Source organism: Desmodus rotundus, chromosome 1 (genome assembly GCF_022682495.2).
Source record: "Desmodus rotundus isolate HL8 chromosome 1, HLdesRot8A.1, whole genome shotgun sequence".
NCBI classification, from domain to species: Eukaryota; Metazoa; Chordata; class Mammalia; order Chiroptera; family Phyllostomidae; genus Desmodus; species Desmodus rotundus.
The window spans coordinates 31829892-31850142 of NC_071387.1; the positions used below are offsets into that span (position 1 = coordinate 31829892).

Consider the following 20251-nt stretch of genomic DNA (forward strand, 5'->3'; position numbering starts at 1 on the left):
GAGATAGAACACTTGGTTTAATTTTAGTGCTGATTCTTGAAGGAGTTCCAAGTTGCATTTTCACAATGCAGAATTCTTTTGAATTGTACTTCTCAAGCTATCATACCCATAATGAAAACCTGCTTTTAAATGTCAAAAATAGAATCTGCATTAAAAGGGGGCAAAAGGAAAAAAATAGCTTTTCCATATCTTAAAAAAGAAAAAATCTCAGATTTCTGACTTTAAAATACATGGCCAAACCAAACAAACAGGTCCAACATCAGAAGCTGGTCCAGTAAATCAAGAAGGTCAAAGCCAAGGCTTAAAAGTCAGCGAAAAGATCCAGATGCAGCTGAGAAGAACAGCAGTTTTACTGCCTTGCTGCAACATTGGATTTTTTTAAACAATTCCCCTCAAGCACTGACACCCTGGGTTCAGAATCCCTTTCGAAAGCACAGGTTGAAGGAGAAGCAGAAAACACATGCACTGCCGCTGGGATCAGGCTAACAGTGCAGCCAAGCTTATCTAACAGTGGTGACTACAGTTTCCTAGAATTATTTTTGTTTTTTAGGCCAGAACTAAATGATGAACACAGTTATACAACCTGCTCCAAGAAAAAATGAAAATGGGCACCACTGTGCTTGGAAAGGGAGCTCAGCCTAATAGTGCTTTATGTTGGGTAGGCCAAAAAGTCCATTTCATTTTTTCCGTAAAATAAAATACACATTTTTCATTTTCACCAATAACTGTATTAATTTGGATATTTGAGTATGTTGGCCATCTCCCCCTACTAGCTTCTAGTGAGTGGGTAGAGGCCAGGGATGCTGCTAAACATCTTCCAATGCATGAGACAGCCCCACAGCAAAGGATTATTTGGTCAAGATGTAAATAGTACTAAGAAACTTCGTAAACCACTTTTGATGCATTCAATCAGTCACAGCAGCTTCTCCTTATACTGCACAAATCTTTTTTGTGTTTCAGTTGTGTTTTTACCTTCCTTGAAACAATAAAACATAATATGCCTAAAATACTGTGTATCTTCTTCCATCTTCAATATTAAAATGGCTGCACAAAAAATTCACCAATTTTGATAAGTTTTTTTTAAATGCATGCTGATATGACAGCTGTCACAATACAATCTAACAAAATTGTTTTGAATGAAGTTAAAGACAACTAAGCAGTACTAGAGCCATTGTACAGAAAAAACTAAATGAACTTTTTGGACAACCCAATAGATTATTTTACAGGGAAGCCATTTCTGACACCATCCCCATATGGGTCTAATTAACAAATTTTCATATGTCCTTTCTTGCCAAGTTCCCATTTGGCTCACAATGAGGAAAAGGAACATGTACCATCCCAAAATGGACATACATTTAGCAAATGATGGACTCCTCATATTAGTAATTTAAAAAAAAACAAACCCTTAGTAGTAGTGTGAGAAATGGAAGTCCCTTGAAGATGATAAGATTAGGCTCTTATAATTTCTCATGAAGAAGATAAGAACCTGCATCCATTCCATGGAAATAGAAAAAAGTTCATGAACTAGGTGGGGGGAAATCCAGACAGTAATGATAAAAGTTGGGGACAAAAAAGAAGGTAACAGGAAAATAACCCTTTGGCTTCTACATTATACAACCAAGTAGATAACTCCACTACTCAGAGACAGGGAGCACAAACATATGGGTTTTTCATACAAGGAAGAAAATTTGAACATTGGATTCCAGACAACACTTGTGGATACAGCAGGATGTGGGGGTAAACTTTCCCATTTGAGTTTAAGAAAACATGTGAACATAAAAGAAGAGGATAGCGGTCAGACACCCAGGGAAAATATCAGCACAACGAAGTGACTAACCTTCAAAATGGGCAGGAATAAGATTAGTCAAAAACTAGGGGATGCAAAGCATTCTGCTTATAAAGCAGTCTGATCACACATTAGGAAAAAGACTTTGAAGGCATTGATTTTAACCCTTGATGCACCTGTTGTTCTGAAGACTAGAAAGGATCAAGGGATGAAAACCAGTATGCCTTTCAGATTTCATTCTCCCTGAACCCGCAGAAGCAGTAAGTGTGGAGAAAGTTGGTACTGTATTATTCATGCATACAGATAAGGTGGGAGATGCAACAAAGGAGACAAAGCAAAAGGTCTACTTAAATTTTGGCAGGAGAAATATTAGCACATAACCCATAAAACCAAGACTGAGTCCTCAGAGAGAGAGCAGTGATAGACAATCCTACTGATTATGAGGCCAGGAGAGGGTCGCTCAGCCAGAGTAGGAATCCATGATCCAGAGCCAGTAACTGAGTGGATGGGCCCTTAGCTTATCACTGCATCTGACCTATTACTTCTAAATGATGCTTTGCTTTTTAATTTTGCTAGGCTAAGGGGAGGAATATTCCAAAACTTTCCTAAAGGCTAACAGTATTTCTATACTAAAGAAATAAAGTACAAATATTAAGAAATAAAGTGTCTATGGAAAGAAAAGGTTGGGACTAGAAGAAAAGAGAATATGAAAAGTAGGAAGGAACAAGAGTTAGGAAACATATGGAAATGAAGTGAGATGAGAGAGAAAGAGAAAAAAAGAATATGAATGAGAATGATAGAAAATAAACCTGTAAAAGTAAACTGGGGAAAGAATTTAATCTGGGGCAAATATGGGCACAAGCACAGAGGAGGCACTCGAACAAAACTGAGTGAGATACTGAACAGGGAGGCTCTCCCGTGTGTGGTGGTCTTGGATTGAGTCCCTGTCTTTAAACCTGGAGTACAGATAGAACTTTACCGGCCAGAGAAAAAAGGAAAAAGAATTCAAGCCTTTTTAGAGCTTAGGTATTTTTTCTTTTTTATTTGTTTTGATCTTTTACTTTATTTTTATTGTTTACACTATTACAGATGTCCCCATCCCCCACCCCCATTTGCCCATCCTTGCCCCCCCTCCCCTCTGGCCATCACCACACTGTTATCTGTGTCTATGGGTCATGCATATATGTTCTTTGGCTGCTCCCTTCACCTTCTTTCATCCAGTTCCTCCCCTACTCCCCTCTCCTTTGTCAGTTGGTTAAAACCTTAATTATGTGAGCTCTCTTAGGCTGCCTTTGAGCAGTTCCTTAGTGAAAATATTCAGGATTCAAATCACAGAAAATACATACTCCATGAGAAATTCCAGTGATAGGACAGAACTTGGCCCCTCTTAGCACCTACTGGACACCTAATCAGTGAGACTCAACAAAACGCCCTTGCCAGCTGGATAACACAGCCAGTAACGTCAGCCTAGGGCTATATATCTTGCTGGAAAGACCTGGCTACCCACTCTCCAAGCTCTTAAACAAAGTTGGCCTCCAGCCTACCTGAGTTGCTTTAAGGAAAGTCAAACCATGTCCTCAGCCTATTGTTCACCGCACAAAGCCAATGACCTTTCCCAGAATAAACCACCTCCTTTAAGTCACTGCACTCCTTAGCCAACAAACCAAAGGAAAGGGTTTCCTACACCAGGGGCTAATGGTACTACTTGTCTCTGAGGAAGAAAAATCAGGAGATCCTATCAGGACTATAACTGGGACTTTGGATTGAAATTTATTAATATCATACACACACAGTCTTCAAGAAACCAGCCTGAAAGGATGTAACATTTCACTGCAGATAACTGTCTCCTGAGATTTAAAGAGGGGAGGGGAAGGGAATGAAATTATATATGCTTATATGCATGAATATTCAGCTTCATAGTTCAGAGAGAATATGTTAAAGGGTAAAATCAAGAAAATTATAAGGAATTCAAATTCTTACGTACTCCACGGCTCTCCCCAGCCCAAATAAGTCCAGTGACCTAAGAACACCGCAAGTGGTAGCAAAGAAGAAGAGTGACAGAGACAATTTTAGGAAGAATTCAAAGATCACTTCCCCATCCCACCAATTAATATATACCTTACCTTATTTGAGCCTATCCTACTTGTATTCCATTAATTTTACATAATATAACATGTAGACAGCATCTGCCTACTACCAAGCATAATACAAACCCACATACAAAGTGCCTTTGCACCGTGTTAGTCACTACATAGAGAATAACAACAACAACAAAAACCCCACTGCTTATGTACTCTTTCAAACCTCCGCCTTGCCTAGAACATCATTTAGAAGCTGATATACCATTCTTTACTCAAAATGAGAAAAATTCAACCTGCCTCCACAAAACCTTTCCTTGTCTCTGTCCTTTAAACCTGAGCCTACCACAGTATACCCATGAGACGCTCAGCACTGATACAGTGGGAGAGTGATTCCCGTGTCTGGAAGCGATGGCGGCCAGTTTTGCTGCTCTCTACTGAAAGCTAAAAGGCCCGTGAATGGTCTTACTTTCTCTTTTTCGAATAAGTAATAAAACACTGTAGCTGTTGGTTGCACAGGGATGGCCATTTTTTCTCAATTACCCACACATTTTTAATAAAATCTATGAAAACACAGAAGCTTTGAATAACAAAACATTTTCTACTCATTTTTCAAAATAAAAAATTCAATATTAATTAACTTTAAATCCTATCCTACACTCAAACTGAATTTGAGGCAACAAAAAAATGACAAAGAAATCACTAAAAAATAAGACTTTATCCTAAGAAACAACGAAAAATTTGGCTTCATCTGGGTATTGTAGTGAAAGCTAAGTTCTTCTGGCCCTGCCATGTCCTAGATATATAATCTTGAAAAAGGTAGAGATGTTTCCTATCTCTAATATGAGAATAATGATAGCAAGAGTTTCACTGTTCTCTGTAAGGATTACAAGAAAAAATTAGTTTTGTCACATTGCCAGATTATTGCTTGCTTATAGGTGCCCAATAAATGGGTAGTAGGAAGATCAGCACACCCTGGCAGCCTTAATGTCTGCTGAGAGGTCGCCACGTCTGGGTTACAAAGCCCTCAGAGTTATGAGAGTGCAGTTCCCTTGAACACTTGCTTTAAGACTCAAAATCCTGGAAGCATCAAATGATGCCAACACAGGCTGGCTTCATTACCTGAGCTAACTTTCAAAGCTGGGGATATGGGACTACTAGTCACAGGCTGTTTAATTGAACTATATGCTGAGAAGTCAGCCTTCTTCCTATGTACTTACCTTCTTCCTACCACCTATGTCTTCTTCTCAGAAAGGATACATTGGTTTACTGCGCCCTCTTTTTAATTTTAATAATTTATTTAACTTTCTAAGCATGGACAGAGAGGAGGTTTAGCAGAGAATTCTCCCAGGCCATAGCACAGTTGCCATAGCAACTGCTACGGGTAATTACTTCATTTCTTTTTAAAAGAAAACTGAAAAATAACCACATGGAACTTCAGATTATGTCTTTCAACCTAGATTGCTCCAGGCAAGTGACAATGCTGTTTGTCAGCTGAAACTCTGGGACCAAAGAAGCCTCTCCTTGCAAGACACTGCTTCATCTCTGAATGTTGCATAGTTCTGCATAGCAGTTTCTCATACATAGTAGGTGTTCAATAAATGTTAACATGAATAAATCAGACAAATGACCTGACCCCATCTACAGGATTCATCCCTAAAACATGAAAATAACGATAGTTATGCTCTCTGGTCAATCAGTTCCCCTTTGTCACCTCAGTCACTTAACACAGTAAGAGAAATAATTCCAGGTTAATGAAGAAAGTTTCCTTCTCCACACCAAAAATGCACCAAAACATTTCACTAGCCAATAGAAAAATTAATGAAGACAGTTAGGTTTTGCTAGGCACAAGTACCAAGAAAGGGAAGGGGGGTAAATGTTCCAGGGAAATGAAATTATATGCAAAGGCACGTTTAGAGAACTGAAAATAATTCTAGCATATCTGAATGAGAGGCTTCGGGTTTATAAAAGAACCAGATCAAAGCAGGTCTAAGTAATGTTGAGCAATTTAGTAATCTTAGGTATTTGGAATTATCTGGAGGATAATACGCAGCTAACACAGCTTTAAGAAGGGTAACGACAGGATCGGATTTGTCATTTTAGAAGGATAGCGGTAAGTGTGGCCAAGAGTTGGTAGGGTAGGGGGACTGGACACTGGTGTGAGGGAAGCTGGTAAGGAGGCTGCACTGACCTGATGATGGCTTGAACTAGGGAAGTAGCAGAAGGAGTGAAGTGAATACATTCATGAGATATTTTGAAGGTAAAATCAATATGGTTTAATAAGTAATTGAATGTAGGAAGTGAGAATAAAGACCATATAATATTGCCTAAATTTTTCAAAAATGTATTTTATTGATTATGCTATTACAGTTGTCCCATTTCTTCTCCCCTTTATTCCCCTCCACCGGGCATCCCTGCTCCCACCAGCATTCCCCCAACTTAGTTCATGTCCATGGGTCATACATATAACTTCATTGGCTTCTGCATTTCCTATACTATTCTTAACATCCTCCTGTATATTTTGTAGCTACCATTTATGCTTCTTATTCCCTGTACCTTTTCCCCCATTCTCTCCTCTCCCTGTCCCTGCTGATAACCCTCCATAAGATCTCCATTTCTGTGATTCTGTTCCTGTTATAGCTGTTTGCCTAGTTTATTTTAGTTTTGGTTTTTTAGGATCAGTTGTTGATAGTTGTGAATTTGTTGTCATTTGCCGTTCATATTTTTGATCTTCATCTTTTTCTTAGATGAGTCCCTTTAACATTTCATATCATAAAGGTCTGGTGATGATGAACTTCTTTCACTTGACCTTGTCTGGGAAGCACTTTATCTGCCCTCCCATTCTAAATGATACTTTGGCTGGATAGAGTAATTTTGGATGTAGTTCCTTGCCTTTCATGATTTTGAATACTTCTTTCCAGCCCCTTCTTGCCTGTAAGGTTTCTTTTGAGAAATAAGCTTATAGACTTATGGGAACTCCTTTATAGGTAACTGTCTCCTTTTCTCTTGCTGCTTTTAAGATTCTCTCCTTATCTTTAATCTTGGCCAATGTAATGATGATGTGCCTTAGTTTGTGCTTCCTTGGGTCCAACTTCTTTGGGACTCTCTGGGCTTCCTGGACTTCCTGGAAGTCTATTTGCTTTGCCAGATTGGGGAGGTTCTCCTTCATTATTTGTTCCAATAATTTTAAATGTCTTGCTCTCTCTTCTCCTTCTGGCACCCTTATGATTCAGATGGTGGAACATTTAAGGTTGTCCTGGAGGTTCCTAAGCCAGTCCTCATTTTATTTGAATTCTTGTTTCTTCATTCTATACTGGTTGAATGTTTATTTCTTCCTGCTACTCCAAACCATTGATTTGAGTCCCAGTTTCCTTCCTGTCACTGTTGGTTCCCTGTATATATTTCCTTATTTCACTTTGCATAGCCTTCATTTCTTCCTCTATTTTGTGTCCATACTCAATCTTTCTGTGAACATCCTGATTACCAGTGTTTTGAACTCTGTATCTGATAGGTTGGCTATCTCTTCATCTGTTAGTTCTATTTTTAGAGCTTTGATCTGTTCTTTAAATTGGGCCATATTTTTTGTCTTGGCATGCCTGTCACGTAGTAAGGGGCTGAGCCTTAGCTATTCTCCAGGGTGGGGCAACCCATGTTGTTGCATTGTGGTGCTATATGTGGGGGAGGGGTTGGAGAGGGAACAGTGCCACTTGCTCAGCTCTCTCTGGCTTTCACTCACTTCCTCCACTACCCACAAGCGAATTGGGCCCTTCTAGTGCTGATTCCCAGGTGGGTGGGTTTGTGTACATTCTAGGACCCTGCAGGTCTCTCCAATGAACTCTCCTGTGAGGCTGGGAGTTTCTCCTACCACCACAACCCCCACAGGTTTTTACATCCAGAGGTTTTGAGGCTTTATTTCTCCATGCTGGAACCCTGGGTTACACAGTCTGTCTGGCTCCCCAGTTGTTCCTCCCAGTTTATCCACACACAAATGTGACTGCCCAGTCTGCCAGCTGCCACCTTGCTACACATCCTCTTGGCCCCTCCTACTAGTCTGGATAAATGTTTCTTCTTTAACTCCTTGGTTGTTGGACTTCCATACAGTTCAATTTTCTGGCATTGCTAGTTATTTTTTGTTTTTAAATGTATTTTTGTCGTTCTTTTGGTTGTGTGAGGAGGCAAAGTGTATCTACCTATGCTTCCATCTTGGTGGAAGTTTATATTGCCTTAATTTTTTTAGCTTGAGCTAAAGGATAGATAAAATAGCATTCATCAAGAAGAGAAATACAAAAGAGGGGTAGATTGAGGGAAAGGATGAGTTAATTATTAGATATATTCACTTTAAGGTATTTAAGAGAGATATTCAAAAGAATATGTGTGGTGGACAGATGATTACGTGGGTGTAGAGCTGAGGAAAAATATGTGGAGCATAAGACTTGGAAGTTTTCAGAATACAAGCTCCCATGACGAGAGGGAGTTTTCTACTTTGTTCATTGTTGTATTCTTAGTGCTTAAATATAGGGGACCATTCCACATGGCATGGGGAATGTAGCCCAGCCCCTGATTCAGAAAACTGAAGGGGAGTGAGGACGGCACACAGGACCCACACCCATGGATAGGTTCTCCTGTGGGGAAACAGGCCTTCATTGTACCTAGGCTGCTTTGAGGCTGCTTTTGCTAAACTCCCTCACCCTGAATTGAGGCAGCAAATGTTTACTGCGTATTTCTAAAGTAACTTCCTAAAATCTGTGCTAAACCTCCCAAGTATGGAGTATAACCAGTTCAACCACTTTTGCCCTTGATCTGCAGCATCATTCTCTTTGAAGTAATTAGCAACATTCTTTCCTTTGTTATGTGTAAAAGGAAATCACCTCCAGTGAACCTGTGCATAGTAAATGAGGACCATCCTTGATGTAATGTACCCAGAAAAACAATAAAAGCCTGTCCAGGCAGGGGTCGGAGCCCTCTCTCTCACTTAGAGAGAGGCCATGCTGTTCCTTTTTCTCCACAGGAATTCTGTAGTCCATGTGAATTTGTTCACTGCAGTCACAACACACGGGCCCCGCAGGCAGGGGTCTGCATCACCTAAACAGTGCCCAGCACAAAGTAGGTCAACAAATATTTAAAGAAATAGGTATAAATTAAAATGTAAATAAATAAAAATAATTAGGCAGAGATGCAGGATAAAGGAGGGGGAAGCTACATAAACAGAAGGAGAGGGAGAAGTTAAGGAACAGCCACATTTATAAAGCAGACAGAAATAGAAATAATAAAAAAAAAAAAAACACCTGACAATACAAAGTGTTGGTGAGGCTATGTAGCAACTGGAAATCTCAGACATTGTTGGTAAGAAGGCGAAGTGGTAGGCCACTTAGGAAAACAATCTGGGTATTTCTTATAAAGTTATACACACACCATACATTCTAGCAATCCCCCTTCCATACATTTACACAACAGAAGTAAAAACATGTTCACACAAAATCCTATAATGAATGTTTATAGTTGTTGAATTCATATTCACTAAAAACTGAAAACATAAGTATCCTTCAAATGGTAAATAGATAAAACAAACTATTGTACATCCATACAGTAAAGTACTACTCAGGAATAAAAGGGAATGAAATACTGACACACATACATGAATCTCAAATGCATTATTATAAGTGAAACAAGCTAGACTCAAAAACCTACATAATATATAATTTCATCTATATGACTTTTTGAAAACGGCAATACTATAGGGACATATATAGATTAGTGTTTCTAATGGGCCAGGAGTGGGAGAGGCTGACTACAAAGTGACATAGGGAACTTTTAGGGTTGATAGAACTGCTCTATATCTTGACTATGGTTGTGGTTACATGACTATGTGTTTGTTAAAACTCACAGGCCTGGCTGTGACTGGTGTGGCTCAGTAGTTTGGGTGTTGTCCCACAGACTGAAAGGTCACTGGTTCAATTCCTGGTCAGGGTATATGCCTGGGTTGCAGGCTAGGTCCCTGGTTGGGTGTGTGCAAGAGGCAACCAATTGATGTTTCTCTCACACATCAATGTTCCTCTCCCTCTCTTTCTCCCTCCCTCCCCCTCTCTCTAAAAATAAAATCTTTTTTAAATTTTTTCCCACAAAACAAAAAAATTTTTATTGCCATTCAAGCATTGTTGTCTCCACTTTCCCCTCACCATTCCCCCTGAAAATAAAATCTTTTTAAAAACTCATAGGACTGTACACTAAAACAGAGAATTTTACTATCTGTATATTATACCTTAATAAATCTGACTTTAAAATAAGAAAAAAAAAAGAAAGAAAGAGTCCATAAAGGTGCCTGTGAAGAAGCCAGAGAGGAAGAAAAGAAGGCGGTGTGGTTCCTGAAGTCGGGAAAAACAAGGTTTCAACGAGGGAGCTGTCAACATGTGTTAAAGTTCTACAGAGTAGTCAAAACAACACTGAAAAAGCCTGCTGAATTTAGAAAAAAAGAGGCTACTAATAACTTTAATGACAGAAATTTTAATGAGTTAAAGCTAGAGTACACACTGTTCAGAAGCAAATGGAAGCACATGCAATGGAATAATGAGATATCAAGAGATTCCACAATTCATACAGGAAAAGGTTGAATACGAGCAAGGTGGTTTGTACTGCCTACCACAGGATGACAAAGAGGAAGTAAGCAGGGAAAAGACAATGGCCAAATGAGTGACAGAAAAAAAATGAGTACACTAAGAGTTTATTAGAAAACCAGCAACATTTTCAAATTGGGCATTCACGCATGTCAAATGAGTGTCACACTATTTTAATGAGCATGCTAATGTTCCCCACCTCCCCAAAACCCCAAACCTCAAAGCCTCAAAGCCAGTTCACCCATTTAACAAATCACTAACCAGTTACCTTCTAACTCAGTGGCACCTGATACTAAGAGTCAGGCAGTATAGAAAACTAGGGTCTCCATTGGCAATGACATTGTATTTACAATGGTACACACTTTCATCAGATATGTTAGCATACCAAGTACACCTCAAGTCCAAAACCACTGAACTCCAGAAACTTCAAAACCAGAAAACACAGGACCATTCCCAAAATTCCTCTCTACTTTATCTCCCATGTCCAGTCTGTCAAAAAGCTTAGTAGTTAATTCCACTGAAGTCTCCCTCTTATTGTCCCTTCTTTATAGGTTTCACTGTCTTTATCAAGGAATTTATTACCTTATGCTTGAATTATTACAGACTTTTGGCTGGACTTACAACCTTCTAATCTCTGTCCCATTCAATCTACTCAGCAGATTGGCAACTATACTAATTTTCCTAAATCCACCTTGTAATTACATCATTACCCTTTCAATAATTTACAGCAGCTAACTCTTTTTTCCTACCTGATTTTCTTTTTAATCGTTGTTCAGTTTCAGTTGTCCTGACTTTTCCCCGTTGTTCACCCCTACCCTGACCCCCTCAATCTCCACAGTCTAAAGAGTGTATTTATCCCTCTGGTTTTCAAAATCCTCTATAATATGACACCAAATAAATAACAAACCTCATTGTTAACCAGTCCCCCAAAACAAAACCTTTGTTATCGGCAAACAAGTATTGTTGCAGTTCCTGTGCTTGCCACACTCAGGAGATGGAGAGAGGAATGAGCTCCATTTCCCCTACCTATACCCCAAACCTGAAGCTGGAATGTCGTACACTCCTACCTGTTGCTGTATTGCAAATGGTTTGAGCTTTGGAACCAGATAAGCTTAGGTTCAAAGCCATCACTTACTAGCTGTGTGACATTAGGTTGGTTAACTTTACTTCTGTTCGTCATTTATAGAAAGTAAAGAGTAACACCACTTACCTCTCGGATTTTCATAAATATGCAAAATATAACCAGAGACACTGAAGTTAAGAACAATCTAACAATGGGCAGGGGGGAGTGGGGAGGGGACAGTGAGGAGAGGGGATTACAGGAACTACTTTAAAGGACACATGGACCAAATCAAGAGGGAGGGTGGAGGTGGGGGAGGGAGGGGGGTTCGGCTGAGGTGAGGTGGAGGGATGGGGAGAAAAGGCACACAACTGTAATTGAATAACAATAAAAAATTAAAAAAAGAAAAAGAAAATCATGTATGGTGCATTTAACTGCCATGTGCCAGGCAAATAGTAATTACTCAATAATGTTCCCTGCCCTCCCTTATATAGTTGGTACCCATTCTTAAGTTCCACTTAATTCTCCCTAACAATGCTCAACAACTCTAGTACAGCATCTCTGTTAACAATCAAAATAAATGTCATCTGCCTATTTCTTAAAAAGTTAAACATACACCTACTCATATGATTCACTCCTTCCACTCCTAGATATTTAACCAAGGGAAATAAAAAATATAATTATGCAAATGTTCATATTTTTCATAATAACCAGAAACAACCCAAATGCCTATCAACAGGTGAATAAATAAACAAAATGTGGTATAGCCACATAATAGAATGTAACTCAGTAATAAAAAGAAATGAATTACTGATACACTCAACAAAATAGATTATTCTGAAGATCCTTAGGCTGAGTAAAGGAAGCTAGACACAAAAGAGGGCATACTGTATGGTTCTATTTTTATAAAACTGTAGGAAACCAAATTTAATCTATAGTGAGAGAAAGCCAATCAGTGGATGCCACGAGCCAGGGGCGAGGAGAAGGATTAACTGCAAAGGGCATCCAAAAACATTTAGAGGTAACAGGAATGCTCTCTATCTTGATTATGGTGGTAGTTTCCCTGGTACACACATTTGTCAAAACTAATCAAACTGTACACTTTAAAAGGGTGAGTCTTTTGTATGTATATTATATCTCGATAAAGTTGATTTGTAAAAAAACACACACACACACAAAAACCCTGCCTTAGAAGTTATTATTTTATTGTTTGCCTTTGTTCAATCCATTCCAATCGTAGCCTAGGTTTTAAGTTCCTTGAGTGTAAGATCCAAATCTTCACTTCCTTACTTCTCTTAATGCTCAGCACAGAAATTCTATACTGAATGAGGATAACGAATGCATTGAACATGTCCTTCTTTATCTTAGAAAACAGTGTCTTTAAATTTATTAAAAATTACTTGGGACTCTTGTTTAAAATGCAGATTCTTAGACCCTACCCCCAGAGATTCTAATTCAAAAAGTCTGGGGTAGCTTAGGAATCTGCTGTTGTTGTTGGAATCTGCCTTTTTGATAAGCAACTCTGGACTCTCATGCCAATGAATCCTAAATTACACTTAGAAAAACACAGCTATAGATTTGCCTATATGAAAAAAGCCAATCTTCCAGACAGAAGCACAGTGGCTCCTGCGCTGACAGAGATGGAGGTAGCCAGACACACTCTCCTACGGAGCTCAAAGCAGTTCAATGTGATCATATGGACAAGTGAAAAAATTCTAGCAGTCCAGGACCCAATTAAAAATGAATCTTCTTTCTTAAAAGGCAAAGCCTCTGTACTTATCCCTATTTACTAGGTTATAGCAACAGACCTACAGGCTACCTCTGCACATTACTTCTTGTTTTACTGGAAAACGTAAGAAATCAGAAATAGTCACGTTAAAAAATAAGGTCTATAATTATCAAACAAAACACCCCTAGGCAACTGTTACATCACCAATTAATAGTCCCCTGCTGGTCAACTTTTCCCCGACAATAAAATGGCAGGATATTTGAGCCCCAGACTTCAAGTGAACAGCTACCTGTCTAGGCAATGACAGGACTCACCTATTACTAAATTGTAGTAATTACCGGGTAGTTCACAAAGGACAACAAAGTTAAACATTAGGAATTAGTCCCTTCCCCCTTTCAAGACAGTAGGTAAGTACCATAGAACTTCCTTTCCATGGAAAATAGTAAAGAACCTATAGTGAGGAAAAGCACTTCAAATCTAACATAGGAGAATGGCAAAAAGAAAAGAGGACATTGACCAGCCTTACCTGTGAGAATATAGGTATAAAAATCCAAAATAAAATACGTACCAGCAAATCAAACCTAGCATTGTTTCATAAGAATAATTCACCACCCTGACTGGTGTGGCTTAGTGGGTTGGGCATCGTCACACAAATCGCCGGTTCAGTTCCTGGTCGGAGCACATGCTAGAGTCTCAGGCCAGGTCCCCAGTTGGGGTTGTGCGAGAGGCAAACAATTGATGTTTCTGTCCCTATCTTTCTCCCTCCCTTTCCGTATCTCTAAAAATAAATAAATAAATTTTTTTAAAAAAGTAATTTACTATAATCAAGTAGGGGATATTACAGAAAGGCAAAGATGATTTATTAATAGAAATGGATTAATGCATTCATCACATTAATAAGTTAAAGGAAAGTATCTATAAACAATTGATTGAATACTATTAAGACTTTGAAAAGGTCAACATCCACTCCTTATTTTTAACATAAAAGCTATACTGAAGTATAAGGTGCAGAAAAGTGCACAAATCATAAGTGTACAGCTCAATGAATACAGTAAACCCACACATGTAACCAGCACACAAATTCAAGTAACAGAGAATTACCAGCACCCCAAGAGACTTCTTGCTCTCCCTTTTCAGACACTCAACTACCCTTTGAAATAGCTGTTTCCTCTGCTCATCACACTTTGAACCCCAAAAAGCCACACTGCTAATCTCCTCACCTCCTTCAAGTCTTTACTCAGAAGTCATCTTCTCACTGTGGCTTATTCACTAGACACCTTATTTAACTTTATAACTCAATTTTAATTCTAGCATTTCCAATTGCCTTTCACCATCTACTCTTTTATTGGTGAAACATCCTACCACTCTCTAACATCCATTCTCTAACATCCTACCTACTTCCCTTATTAATTATGCTTATTGTAGATCTCCTCTCACTTAAGATCTTTGTCTGTTTTGCTTCTTGATACATCCCAAGCACCTAGAACAGAACCTGGAGTGTGTCAAAAAGTTTGTAGATTAAAGAAATCAAGGGCTGGAGGGGGGAAGTGGTGAGGGAAAGAAGGGTAGTATGTCTGGATGTGAGAAAACAAGCATCAGTAGTAGGAATATATAAATAGATACAACCTTTCTAGAGTATAATTTGACAGTATCTAACAAAATTTAAAATGTGTATATTCCTTACCCCGGCAATGCCACTTAATAGAAATGCATTAACTCAACTAATATTCATTGAGCAAAGTTACTAGGGATACATAGATAAGCCTTTTCCTACTCAAGAAATATATGACCTACAAAAGAAAACAAATATTAATCAAATAACTACATATATTATGTTATGAAGGAAGGTACATAAAGGTATATAAAAGAATATATAATGGGGGAAAGGAGATCTATTTGTATATTTACAAAAATGTATTATACAAATTTTCTCACTATAGTATGGTTTAGTAGCTAAAATTTGGGAACAAACCAAATATCCACCAATGTAAGTGTTTTAAATTATAGTACATTCCATCCTGGCTGGTGTAGCTCAGTGGATTGAGCAAACCGAAAGGTCACTGGTTCGATTCCCAGTCAGGGCACATGCCTGGGTTGTTGGCCAGGTCCCTAGTTGGGGGTGTGCCAGAGGCAACCAATCGATGTATCTTTCACACATTGATGTTTCTCTCCCTCCCTTCCCTGCACTCTAAAAGTTAAATAAAGTATAAAAAAATTATAATACATTCCAATATCAAATTTGAATCTGATCAATCTTACAGGCCAACCACCAGTTTATAGGAAATACAGAGGATGGAAAAGTGTGTTAAACTAAACTATACCAGGGAAATGTATTGAGCAATTCAGAATATGGGAAACTCTATAAGACAAACAAAATCAAGTAGTCAAATGGCTTGATTACATCAACAAAAAACTGCAAGGAAAAAAAGACATAGAGGAGGAACCAATAGAATAAAAAATATATAAGATATATCAAAAAGAGAAAACAGGTGAAAATAAACTCTAATGTTTAGAGATGCACACTAAAAGCAAGGAAGAAAAAGCAAGTGCATTACTATAAAAGTCAGGATAGTAATTACTTTTAGGGAGGAGAAGATTGTGATTGGGAAGAGGCATGCGGAGGGCTTTCTGGGATGCCTATCTCACTAATTCATTAAACAATTCATTAATTGTTTGATGAGGTTGTCTATATATCTGTGTTATATCCTGCAGTAGATTTTTAAAATGCATCAAACTGCTCACATCACTACAACTACCATAATCTGACTGTTCACTCACCTGCACACTGTCTTCAAAGGCTCCACACTGTCTTCAAGATAAAACACAAATAGCTTGCTATGTGTCTCTCTGGCCTCCTCTCTAACCCTTCCCCACTCTTACTTCATTTCCTTAAGCCATCTACAATTTTCAACATGCTTAAGTCACAATTTTTCATCTTTGTGTCCGAGTACCATAAACTCTTTTCTCCTTTGTTACCTGACTGCTACTCATGCTTCAAAACTCAATTTATGGCACAGGTTTGTGGGTAGGAGGAAATGAATAGGTAGAACACAGGGAATTTTAGAGCAGCAAAACTATTCTGTATCTACTATCAGGGTGAATAGGCGTCATTATAGATGTCAAAACCGATAGAATGTACAACAAAGGAATGTACCACAATGTAAACCTATTAGACTTTAACCCTTTAGACTTTAGTCAATTTAATTTTTTTTTTTTCAATTCAGGTGTCACTTTCTCTGGGATGCCTTTTCTAACCATCCCAAAGTTGGATTAAGTTTTCTTCTTCTATACTCCTCCACCATTCACTCACTTATCAAATGGCACTAGTTTCATGTTCCTTCCTCTCTGGACTTAAGCTCACTAAGGTCAAGGGCTTTCATCTTTATACTCCTAGTGCCTAGCAGGGTTCTTAGTATTAGGAAGAGGCATTCAATAATTGTTTGTGTAATGAACAATTCTATCAAATCTCTCTATAATTCTATCGATTATGTTTTATCAATTCATTTCTTTTTTTTTAGATTTTAGCAAATTTAATTCAATATATTCATGATAATTTATTCCATCTTGTACAGTGGTTTTGGACAATGGAGAAAAATAATCATTACCACCTTGAAAATTCAGAATCCAACAAAATTAAACATGCAAGTTATTTTCTCTATTCATAAACAAATTTACAATTATTTTGCTACAAATTTTCTTTAGATGGATTCCAAAGAATTATCAAATGAATGGCTATTAACTAGGATTTCAATATCTGTTATAGATTAGTCTGATGTTTGCTTGTAATGTGATATGACCTATATCTAAGAAGAATAAAAGTGGGCATTGCAATTTAAAATCAAAGTAAAACATTGTTTCTCTAAAAGTTAAGATTTTTTTCATTAGTACAAAAAGGCTTTTATACTAAAAATAGAAAAGAGGTTAGTTGTGTTATTTAGTCCCATATGTTTTAAAGAATGAAAATAGATACTAAATAGTTTTTATAGGTAACTAAATTGAAGATTACCTTTGTCCTTCTGTTTTGCTTTTCATATCTTATTAGTATTTACTCTTTAAATCATTCAAATGATATTACTGATACAATGTACATAATATAAACAGTTTTATTTTTTATGCATCTCTAGCCATCGACCAATGGCCATTTTCAGAGTCCTGTTTGGTATAAGTACCGCTGAAGAAAGAACAAGGTTCATCATGGGACTTGAGCGTTTCTTTTTGCTTATCCAATTTTCCATTGCTTCATTTTCATATGAATAGCCATCGTGCAAAGTTCTGCAACTCTTCCACACACCAAGTAGAAGATTCAGACAACATGTAGCCTGATGCGATGACAGGATCCTGCATGAGCTCCCTAGTGATTGGACATACAAATTCATCAGGAATTTCGGAAGAAAGAGTTTTCACCTTTGTCCTGAGCTCTTCAATTTTCCTCAGAACTTTACTGCGCAGCCCTAAAGATTCAATTTTCAAATCATCAGCCAGACTTTCTTTTGTAAGATTTAATAGTTCTTTCCCATCAATGTTATTCAGTTTGAAAATGCCAGCGAGGTCTTTTAACTCTTGTGCACAAAGCCACGCTGGGACGTCATCTTCGGACCAATCTTCCGTAAATGGCTTCAGGTGATCTTCCGTGCTCCTTGCTTGGGAGAGTGTTTCCAGGTCAAAGTGCCAGATGTTCACAGTTTTGTCCATCGAACCAGTAGCAAGTAGAAGAACAGTGGGTGCAAAGGCACACGTTGTGATATACCTGGTATGCTGAGTCAATGTGTGAAGTATATTCTCAGTATTCCTGAGACTAGCAGCCGCCCATTATGAGAAAAAGCACAGGCCAGAACAGGAGCACAGTGCCCACTCAGTGTACTTTTATATTTTAATTCAAAACCTGAGATGTGGCTCAGAGGAGCACCCCAAATTCTGATCTGGCAATCCTGCCCGCATGTTGCCAAGCGAAAAAACTGAAGACTCTGTTCTCCATCAGAAACTGGCTGTGAAGAAAAATCACAACAGGTAATTCCAAGATCATGTGCTTTTTCACTATGCAGACACTTCATTTTATCATCCCACACTGTTCAATCTCCACATGTGGAGCCACTGGGAGAAAATGCACAGGCCACCAAGGAGCCGTCCTTTACAGTACCACACCTATGTAACTTGTATGACTGCGCATTCCACAAAACAACAGTTCCGTCAGCTGTCCCTGACACCAAACAAGTGGAGTCTGGGGAAAACCGGCAAACCCTCACAGGGCTCCCCCAGGGCTGCTCCAGCACTGGCAACGTCTGTCCGTTTTGAGTGTTCCACAGGACAGTGGTACCATCTCTTGAACATGAAGCCAAAATATGTCCTGAAGGGGAGAAACAGCAGCAGTGAAACAGCATAGGAGTGAAACTTCAATGGAGAGTGCGGCAATTCAGTAAAGCCACTTAGGGAGTACAGGTGAACTGTTTTGTCCAAGGAGCAAGTGGCCAAAAGGGAAGAGGAGAAGGCACAGCAGTTGACATCATCACCATGATCAGCTAATGTGTGAATCAGTTTCACCATGTTCTTCCCTTGAAGTAAAATATCCTGGAAGACTAATGCCGTGAGGGATCCGCCCTCAGGTGCTGCTGCCCTAGAGGCGCGGGGCTCAGGACCCTCAATTCATTTCTTACCACTTTGTACCAATGAAATGGATCATAGGAAGCCATGCTTTTATGGAAATAACATAGATATATCTATATATCTATACTTATAGATATATATATACACACACAGATATAGATATCAGTGATGTGTGTGTGTGTGTGTACACTGTGCTCAGGATACGCACTTAAGTGTTTTAATCAAATGAAATCCTGACACATTAATCTGACATTTTTAACATGCATAATTGTGTGGCATAGTAATTGAAAAAGAAATGACAATAAGTTGATGTAATGACTGCAATTAGCTACCTCAAATTCTTTCTGGAAGAAGGCAGGATAGAAATAAATAAGTGAGTCAGAAGACTACAATTAAACATTTTTATTTTTATCAGCCAAACCATATTGTTAGTTTCTCACTATTTTTGTTAGTTTGCCAGCACCTAGAATCAGCATCAATATCAAGTGCTTCCACTGATAGCACATGTACAGTGTAAATCTCATCACCCACTCTTACTGACAGATGTCCTAGATGCATTGACTGCCCTACTACTAAAATAAGACTCCCCGTACACTCAGAATTTTCCTGTATCTGAGAGTCTTAATGCTGGAGTAGCAGAAACAAAAGCTGTGGATTGAGTAGTCCTTTACTACCACTACCAGGAAAGGAAAATGTTCTGGCCAGTATGAGGTTCCTTAGCTGGGAGTGAGGGAGTGGGGTGGGTTATCTTTTGAATCCTCCCTTTATACTTTCATTTATTCTACTATGAATATATTTATTTTCTATAAGTACATTCCAAATTAGCATCTTCAAAAGTCATCTCTGAACTCATGTCTTCTGGAAAGCCTTCCTAAACAAACTACATTCTTAACCATTTGCTTCTTCCTCTAACACCTCAACAATTCCTTCTCTGTTTCCAAGGTATTACATTATTACCAAAAATGAGCTAAAAGGAATTGCTCACAATTAAAACATAAGCAGAAAGATGAAATGATAAACCAGAGAAAAAAAGTCTGAATAGGATACCAAACAAAGAGAAGGGCCCAGTTACCAAGAGCCAAAATAGGAAGTCAGGAAATAAGAGGACCAGGATGGTAGAATCTCCAGAAAGGAGTTTCAGAGTGAATCATGGCACAGGAACTCTCATCACCTATGGCTGTTTTCTCTGTGCTCTCTGTGATATGATTTCTAGGAAAGCTGGCTATACCAAAATCCAAGGGGGGAGAAATTTCACACTTTGCTAGTGGGGTGAAAATAGTGCAGCCTCTATAGAGGACAATTTTGTCATACCTTCCAAAATGTTAAATGCATTGTTAAATGCACAATGCTTTGACCCAGTAATCCTACTACTAGCTATTCATCCAA

The 20251-nt window shown here is 38.5% G+C and overlaps 2 protein-coding genes across 5 annotated transcripts in view; both read right to left on the reverse strand.

Annotated features, from left to right (window-relative positions):
* The window catches only part of UNC13B (unc-13 homolog B), a 206842-nt gene that overhangs the window by 109102 nt on the left and 77489 nt on the right, over positions 1-20251 (reverse strand). The window lies entirely within an intron of this gene.
* On the reverse strand, positions 17045-18976 carry LOC112304546 (WD repeat, SAM and U-box domain-containing protein 1-like). The gene is given in 4 exon segments (XM_053922947.2): positions 17045-17536; positions 17577-18054; positions 18057-18633; positions 18635-18976. Coding segments are annotated over 4 exon segments (1395 nt in total). The 5' UTR covers positions 18806-18976; the 3' UTR covers positions 17045-17367.